General features: G+C 38.7%; 1 protein-coding gene across 1 annotated transcript; it reads right to left on the minus strand.

Moving 5' to 3' along the window:
• Positions 1-4,298, minus strand: mrpl45 (mitochondrial ribosomal protein L45). The gene is made up of 8 exons (XM_027018282.2): positions 4,216-4,298; positions 3,817-3,976; positions 2,948-3,065; positions 1,880-1,978; positions 1,350-1,398; positions 1,005-1,154; positions 707-880; positions 1-458 (listed from the first exon to the last, which is right to left on the minus strand). Exons 1-8 carry the CDS (start codon positions 4,282-4,284, stop codon positions 360-362), a joined length of 918 nt encoding a protein of 305 aa, XP_026874083.2. The 5' UTR covers positions 4,285-4,298; the 3' UTR covers positions 1-359.
• Between the last annotated feature and the right edge of the window lie 3,804 nt (positions 4,299-8,102).

Below are 8,102 nucleotides of genomic sequence, written 5' to 3' on the forward strand. Positions count from 1 at the left end.
TTTGTTCTGTAGTTCTATAATTTTGAACAAAATGTACAGGATTGTGGTAGCATTTTCATTCAATTAAATGAAATGATGTACAATGTAGTTTGTATGACTTTAAAGTCACCAACAGTTTAAGAACAGGCAAAAAAAAGTCACTATTAATTCCTTTAAACATACAAGGGAACAAGCAATAGTTTAATGGACATGTTTAAGTAAAATTCTCTGGAGATATTCTGAACAACTGCATAGTGACAATTTTATCGTTCTAGTGATGAACACTGAAAGGTATGTTAAATTTAATATTTATTCAGGGAAACCAGTCATGTCAAAAGTCGATAGTCTGTACAATGTGGTTGGAGGCGCCACCTTCTGGGCTACTTATACCACTGCACTGGCTTTGGCTTGGGCACTTCATAATTGAGACTCTCAAACTCCTCTCCTGGTTTAAGCAGGGGGCCTGGGAGCATAACAGTCTAAAGGCAAAAAAACAGGAATAGAAGTTAAGAATCTGATAATGGAGAGAAACATATTAAAGGAGGTAACAAACGAAAACTGGAAAATTAGACAGTGCCTAGAATTGTTGAATAATATGTTTCAAAAATGTAAGGTAATCCATAAGAAATAGTGCTCAGTAAACAATATACAGGCCAATAATGTAGCCAATATTATATTGCTGGCTCTTATCTTGTGTTGATTAGAGAGAACCACCAAACCCACAAACCTTAATGACAGGGCCTTTAGAGGGTGCCCAGGCCGGGACAATCTTGCCATGTAGCCTCCAGCAGCCATACGGGTTGACCAGGTGCCTCTCCATTACTAGATACTCCAGGACATCTCTCGGTTCCTCCTCGTCTCCCAGCATCAAGCGGCCAAACCGGTCATAAATCGCCAATGTCTACGGGGGGGAAAAAAAGCTTGATAAATTTTAAAAATGAAGCACCATCGGCTCCAACCACAGCCGAACAGTAGACAACTGGCGGTAACACACACAAACCCTGCTGTTACCATATGCCCCTCACCTGTCTGGAGTGCATGCGGATCGTCACCTGGCCATACAGATTGCCTTTGCTTATCATGTCAGGGCACCTAGCATGGACAATCCGTGGTGGCTCCAAGGACTCAATGAAGCGCCAGTGCAAGGTTTTGTAGCGGTTCCCTCGAACCATCTCCTACAACAGGGAGCAGCTCTGTTACCTGCTGAACATGACTGACAAATGGCCCCCAGCTCTTAAATCACACCAATATGATAGAAAATAAATCACTTTTTTCTTTATGGAAATGTGTAATTATGTCCAACTTGTTCACATTTGGGAAGTGCTCTAAAATTTCTATATTCTAAAAGTTTAATTACATGGTTTACATACAGGGTAGCACCTTTCCGTCACCAAAGAATGGAGTTTCTCCTTGTTGAACCTTAAAAAGGAGACAGTGGGAAAAGGACATTGTTATCCAAAGTTAACTGTGATAAGAACTGCTCTATAATAATAATAATAATTAAAATATATATATATATAAAAAGTTAAAGAAGTTAAATTACACTGAGTGGGAGGGAAAAAAGAACAACAAGTCAACATTGTAACTCCATAAGGAAAACGCAAACAGGAAGTGACTGCGCTCAGTAAATGGTAAACAAGATGGTAGACATTGCCCTTTAGACTGGTCACATGTACTAGTTGAGCCTTCTGGCATTGCGCCCACACAGTTCATAAGAAATGTTATCTACATAGACATTTAAAACGTCAAACTCATTGGATGCCAAACGTACAGTAATGGTGCCAAATAAAGGTCCATATTGCCACCCCATTACATTGGAGACAAATCTCTTAAATATGAAGTTCATTAATATATTCATATTGGGTTTATGTCACAATCAAGAATAGAAAACATTCCTTACTGAGTCAGCGCCATATGGGCCTCAATGAAGATTTCCTGAGCTCGCACAGCAAACTCCTTCGTAGAAAACTCTGAGTCATGTTCCTTTATTTTACGTATCCTACAAAAATAAACCCCTTATATTTAGAGTGTAATGCAGGTACAAGATACACATAACCTTTATATATTTAATCTGAAACAAAATTATCTCTGGAAACACTGTGTACTTTACTACAATTTTTTAATATTTCTGGCCAAAAAAAAAAGGTCACACACACTACTATTTCCTTGAACTGCTTTTAGCTTTGATTACGGCATGCATTTGCTGCGGCATCATTTGCACAACCTTCTGCAATGTCAACATTTATTTCTGTCCAGAGTTGCATTAATTTTTCCCCAGGATCTTGTATTGATGATGGGAGATTTGGACTACTGTGCAAAGTCTTCTCCAGCACATCTCAAAGATTCTCAATGGGGTTCAGGTCTGGACTCTGTGGTGGCCAAGCCATGTGGGAAAATGATGTCTCATGCTCCCTGAACCACTCTTTCACAATTTGAGCCCAATGAGTTCTGGCATTGTCATCTTGGAATAAGCCGGTGCCATCAGGGAAGAAAAAAATCCATTGATGGAATAACCTGGTCATTCAGTATATTCAGGTAGTCAGCTAACCTTTATAATAAATCATTGGTCAGTTTTTAACCTGATTTTAGTAATTTCAGCAATTTCAGATGTTTTCTCTGCTTGATGCATGCCAATAATTTGACCCTTCTGAAACAGATTAACATCTTTTCCACAACCACAGGATGTCTTTTGACATGGTTGTTTAACAAACGAGAAGCTACTCACTGCATCAGTTAAGTAACTTGTTGCCAGCTGAAACAATCACCCATGCAGTAATTATCCAATGGGAGACTCTTACCTATTTGCTTAGTTAAATCCAAGTGATGACTTTTTTTTTGGCCAGGCAGTGTGTGTGTGTGTGTGTGTGTGTGTGTGTGTGTGTGTGTGTGTATATATATATATATATATATATATATATACACATATACATATATATGAGAGAGAACGAGAGCCATCGTTTATTCTTACGCTAGTTGGGAGGCAGCAGTCTGTTGTATCTGCTTTGTGCGCTGCATCAAACCCTCTTTAGATAAAGAGGAGAGGCGAGCATCACCCTCAGGAGGTATGTACGGATCAAAGATCCCAGCTATAAATGTGAAGCAGAAAAAAGGTTGAACAATATGAGCATAAGAGGCAGAGCACACGCCACTTTTAATAAGTTGTGAACATTAAAAATGGACAACTAAAGAACAACTGCTATATTGAACATCACAAGGAAACTGAGTAGGCTGGCCAGATGTTCGATTTTAGTCCAGTTTTTCAGCTCCCTATCTCCATCTTGCAAAATGCCTGGACAGACACCTGTGTCATGATTCTGGAGTGAACTGGTAGTTACTTTTCCACTGATCAATATTATTTTAATGCATTAGTTGTGTTAGTCAAAGCAAAAACTTTGTATTTCATTGGTTTAACAGATCACCCTGTACCTCGCAGCATGCTCAAAATGCTAGTCAGGATGTTTTCTACAATGTGAAAATACCAAGAGGGGAAACAACTTGAGTTCATCAGTGGTCAGCACATCCTTTAATTCTGAAGGACAGAAAGTCTTCTGTATACTACGCCAGGCATAAATGCTGCAAGTACGTCACATTTGGTGAGTAAAACATTAATTAACCTATTACAGATCTCTAGATTAAACAGTCAGCTTTGTTAACCAGCCAACTAGGTTTTGGTTTTAAATGGTGTATGCTGTATCATATCTCTGTCCACTACTCCCTCCTTTTAGGGGTTACAGCTGAGGTAGCAAACAAGCGCAGCTGACGAGGGGACAAATGCAAGCTTTTGAGTAACAGATCAGTTAATAGAGTCTGGTCAACTATAACCTGGCGTCGGCGTACCTGTGCATGAAATGTTGATGGCTCTCTCCATGTACTCCTGCGGGATGACCACACCGGATGCGCGCGCCTTCGCCATCTGCTCTGCTTGGGTCTTGCTTTTCACATTCACAGGGGGAGGAATGAAGAAGCGTTTCTTCGTTCGGATCGGAACCACAACATGCTGAAGCAACATCAAATACAAAGGCGATCAATTCCAAACTTAAAAGCAAAGGAACTAACCAGCTAGTTAAGTTAGCCATCTGGCTACCTTAGACTACCATTTCGAGAATGGTAAACAAAATCGCGCTTCCCAGCCCATAATCCATTTTCTTGCTTAGTCAGTCAAACAGCATTGTATATTAATACTACTGACACACTAGTAAACTTTTTTTTTAAAAGTTTTTTTGTTTTGTTCCAAACCTTTAAATTGTGCCATGTCGTCTCATGAAATAATTTCAACGTCCTACAGATGGAAGTGGCCATGTTCATCAAACTTCTTCTTGTGCAAGTTATTATTAGAGTTTGAATAGATGTTTCATTGGCGCCACCAAGTGGAAAGGAGCGTGAGGCTGTAGAATATCATAATCGCATCTCTGCTTTTTGACCTTGCTGGCCATGCTCAACCAAAATCACTGCCTGAAAGTATGCTCGATGTGTGTGTGTGTGAGACTGTGTATAAGCATGTATAAAAGTGCCAATTTTGGAATCTGAATTGGAATTAGTTAGCCAGAGTTCCAGAGTCTAATGGCTTCTGGGAAGAAGCTGTTGCAGTCTGGAGGTGCAGGACTGGATGCTGTGGTACCTTCTTCCAGATGGCAAAAGGGTGAACAGTTCATGTGAGGGGTGTGTGGAGTCTTTCACAATGGTGGTGGCTTTCCGGATGCAGCGTGTTATGTCGATGTTCTTGATGAAGGGAAGAGAGACCCCAATGATCTTCTCAGCTGTTCTCACTATTCTCTGGAGGGTCTTGCGCTCAAAGGCGGTGCAGTTCCCAAACCAGGTAATGATGCAGCTGCTCAGGATGCTCTCTACAGTACCTCTGCTGAAGGTAGTGAGGATGGGTGATGGGAGATGGGCTTCCCTCAGCTTCCGAAGGAAGTAAAGACGTTGCTGGGCTCTCTTGGTGATGGAACTGGTGTTCAGGGTCCAGGTGAGGTTCTCCGCTATGTGAACACCAAGGAACTTGATGTTCTTGACGATCTCCACTGAGGAGCCGTTGATGGCAAGCGGGGAGTGATCTCGCCTTGCTCTCCTGAAGTCAACAACCATTTCTTTTGTCTTGTCAACATTCAGATACAGGTTGTTGACCTTACACCAGCTCACCAGTTCTCGCACCTCCTCTCTGTATGCTGACTCGTTGTCTTTGTTGATGAGACCCACCACGGTCGTGTCATCAGCGAACTTGATGAAGTGATTCGAACAGCAGAGGGCTGAGTACGCTGCCCTAGGGAGCACCAGTACTCAGTGTGGTGGTGTTGGAAGTGCCACTCCTGATCCGGACTGACTGAGGTCTATCAGTCAAGAAATCCAGGATCCAGTTGCAGAGGGAGGTGTTCAAGCCCAGTAAGCTCAACTTTCCAATCAGATGCTGAGGAACAATGGTGTTGAATGCTGAACTGAAGTCTATGAACAGCATTCTTACATGGGTGCCCTTTTTATCCAGATGTGTGAGTGCGAGATGAAGTGTGGTAGAGATGGCATCATCTGTAGAGTGGTTGGAGCGGTACACGAACTGCAAGAGGTCCAGCTGATGCAGCTAATAGGATTTAGGTAGCCTATTGAAATTGACAGCGCTGAAGCTACTTTACAACGTGCTAGTTATTTATTTATTTATTTTAATTCCCAAAATGCTCAACCCACGAAACAAGATTCAATATTGACTGTACACCTGGATGTGGAAGTGTTTGCCTTCTATGAACATACACCATATTGGACATAACTTGCTTAAAACACACACTCTCCTCACAGCACTCTAAGTAAAGGGGGCTTTAAAAATTTGAATGAATAACTTTAATAGTGGATGTGAGATCAACTCCTCGCTATTATAAAGTAAGCAAGTCCACATAACCTGTGCCATTCTGTCACCAGTTACTTTCGATAGCACAAAATCAGAAAGGCCCTCAACACTCAAAAGCTGTAGTCACAGGAAAAATAAACACTGTTTTAAATTGAGAGGGGATGGGCTCCACAGAGACCAACAGTAACTGTTGACGCTCCACATTCTGGCTTATTTATCATTTCTAGGTTGTATAGAACGCAGCCTTAAAGAACACCGATAAAATCCCATTTGACTCAAATAGGTTTTACACGACTTCATTTAATAAGAAGTTTTAAATCACATTCAGAGTGTGCTACTAGTTCACAGCATAAGCTAGGTTTTTGTTCAAGTTTATTTTTTGATAGTTTAGCTGGTCTGCTACAGTGACCAGCTCATCAGTTGACATATTCTTACTATCTTATCAGAAGTGTGATGTTTTTACCTACATAAAACATATAGCTTGAAATCAATAACACTAAATTTCACATCGCGCGACACCCTATCACACTAGACTACCCAGCAGACTGTTCATCACCCGGCCAACGGTTCAGCCAATAAGAAACACTCAATCAGATCGTCATTTCTAGCTATTGCGTGAAATGTGTGCTCTGTGCGGGCCTTAAATGAGGCACTCAAGAAAGACTTTATGAAGCTTATCTGATCAACACATCATATATAAAGCTCATCTCAACACATTTATAAAGCTCCTCTCATCAACACATCATTTAGTAAACTCATTTCATTAGGATATCATTTATAACGTTCATCTCATCAACACATTTATAAAGCTCATTTCATCAACAAATCATGTATAAAGCTCATCTCATCAAAACGTAATTTAATAAGATCATCTGATCAACACATAATTTATAAAGCTCATCTCAGTAAAACATCATTTATAAAGCTCATCTCAACACATCATTTATAAAGCTCATCTCAACACATCATTTATAAAGCTCATCTCAGTAAAACATCATTTATAAGGCTCATCTCAACAAATCATTTATAAAGCTCAACTTATTAACACATCATTTATAAAGGTAATCTCAACAGATCATTTATAAAGATAATTTCAAAAACAAATAATTTATAAAGCTCATCTCAACACATTTATAAAGCTTATCTCAACACATCATTTATAAAGCTCATCTAATCAATACATCATTTACTAAGCTCATTTCATCAACACATTTATAAAGATCATCTCATCAACACATCATTTATAAAGCTCAACTCAAAAGATTTATAAAGCTCATCTCAACACATCATTTATAAAGTTCATCTCATAAGCACATTTATTAAGCTCATCTCATCAACAAATAATTTAGAAAGATCATCTGATCAACACATCATTTATAAAGCTCATCTCAGCAAAACATCATTTATTAAGTTCATCTCAACACATCATTTATAAAGGTCATCTCATCAACACATCCTTTATAAAGATCATCTCCTCAACACATCATTTATTAAGCTCATTTCATTAGCACATGATTTATAAAGCTCATCTGAACACATCATTTATAAAGCTCATTTCATCACTTATAAATTTAATCTCATCAACACTTCATTTATAAAGCCCATCTCAACACATCATTTATAAAGCTCATCTCATAAGCACATTTATGAAGCTTATCTCATCAACACATCATTCATTAAGGTCATCTCATCAACACATCATTTATAAAGGACATCTCATAAACACATCATTTATAAAGCTCATCTCATCAACAGATCATTTATAAAGCAAATCTCATCAACACATTATTTATTAAACGCATCTCAACAGATCATTCATAAATCTCAATTCATCAGCACATCATTTATAAAGCTCAACTCAGCAGATCACTTATAAATTTCATCTCATCAACACTTCATTTATGAAGTCCATCTCAACACATCATTTATAAAGCTTATCTCATAAGGACATTTATTAAGCTCATCTCATCAACACATTTTTCATTAAGGTCATCTCATCAACACATCATTTATTAACCCCATTTCATTAGCACATCATTTATTAAGCTGATCTGAAGATATTTATAAAGTTCATTTCATCAACACATCATTTATAATGCACATCTCATCAACAAATCATTTAGTAAGATCATCTGATCAACACTTCATTTATAAAGCTCATCTCAGCACATTTATTAAGATTATCTCATCAACATATCATTCATTAAGGTCATCTCATCAACACATTCATCAGCACATCATTTATAAAGCTCAACTCAGCAGATCACTTATAAATTTCATCTCATCAACA

Source organism: Electrophorus electricus, chromosome 26 (genome assembly GCF_013358815.1).
Source record: "Electrophorus electricus isolate fEleEle1 chromosome 26, fEleEle1.pri, whole genome shotgun sequence".
Lineage (NCBI taxonomy): Eukaryota > Metazoa > Chordata > Actinopteri > Gymnotiformes > Gymnotidae > Electrophorus > Electrophorus electricus.

Bases quoted from the DNA above. Each gene is read 5' to 3' on its own strand.
- mrpl45 (XM_027018282.2), bottom strand. From the start codon at position 4,284: ATGAACATGGCCACTTCCATCTGTAGGACGTTGAAATTATTTCATGAG. The intron at 1,979-2,947 runs GTAAGAATAAAC...TTATTTTTGTAG, and splicing joins ACTGCTGCCTCCCAACTAGC to GATACGTAAAATAAAGGAAC. The intron at 1,399-1,879 runs GTAAGGAATGTT...CTCCTTTTTAAG, and splicing joins GCCCATATGGCGCTGACTCA to GTTCAACAAGGAGAAACTCC.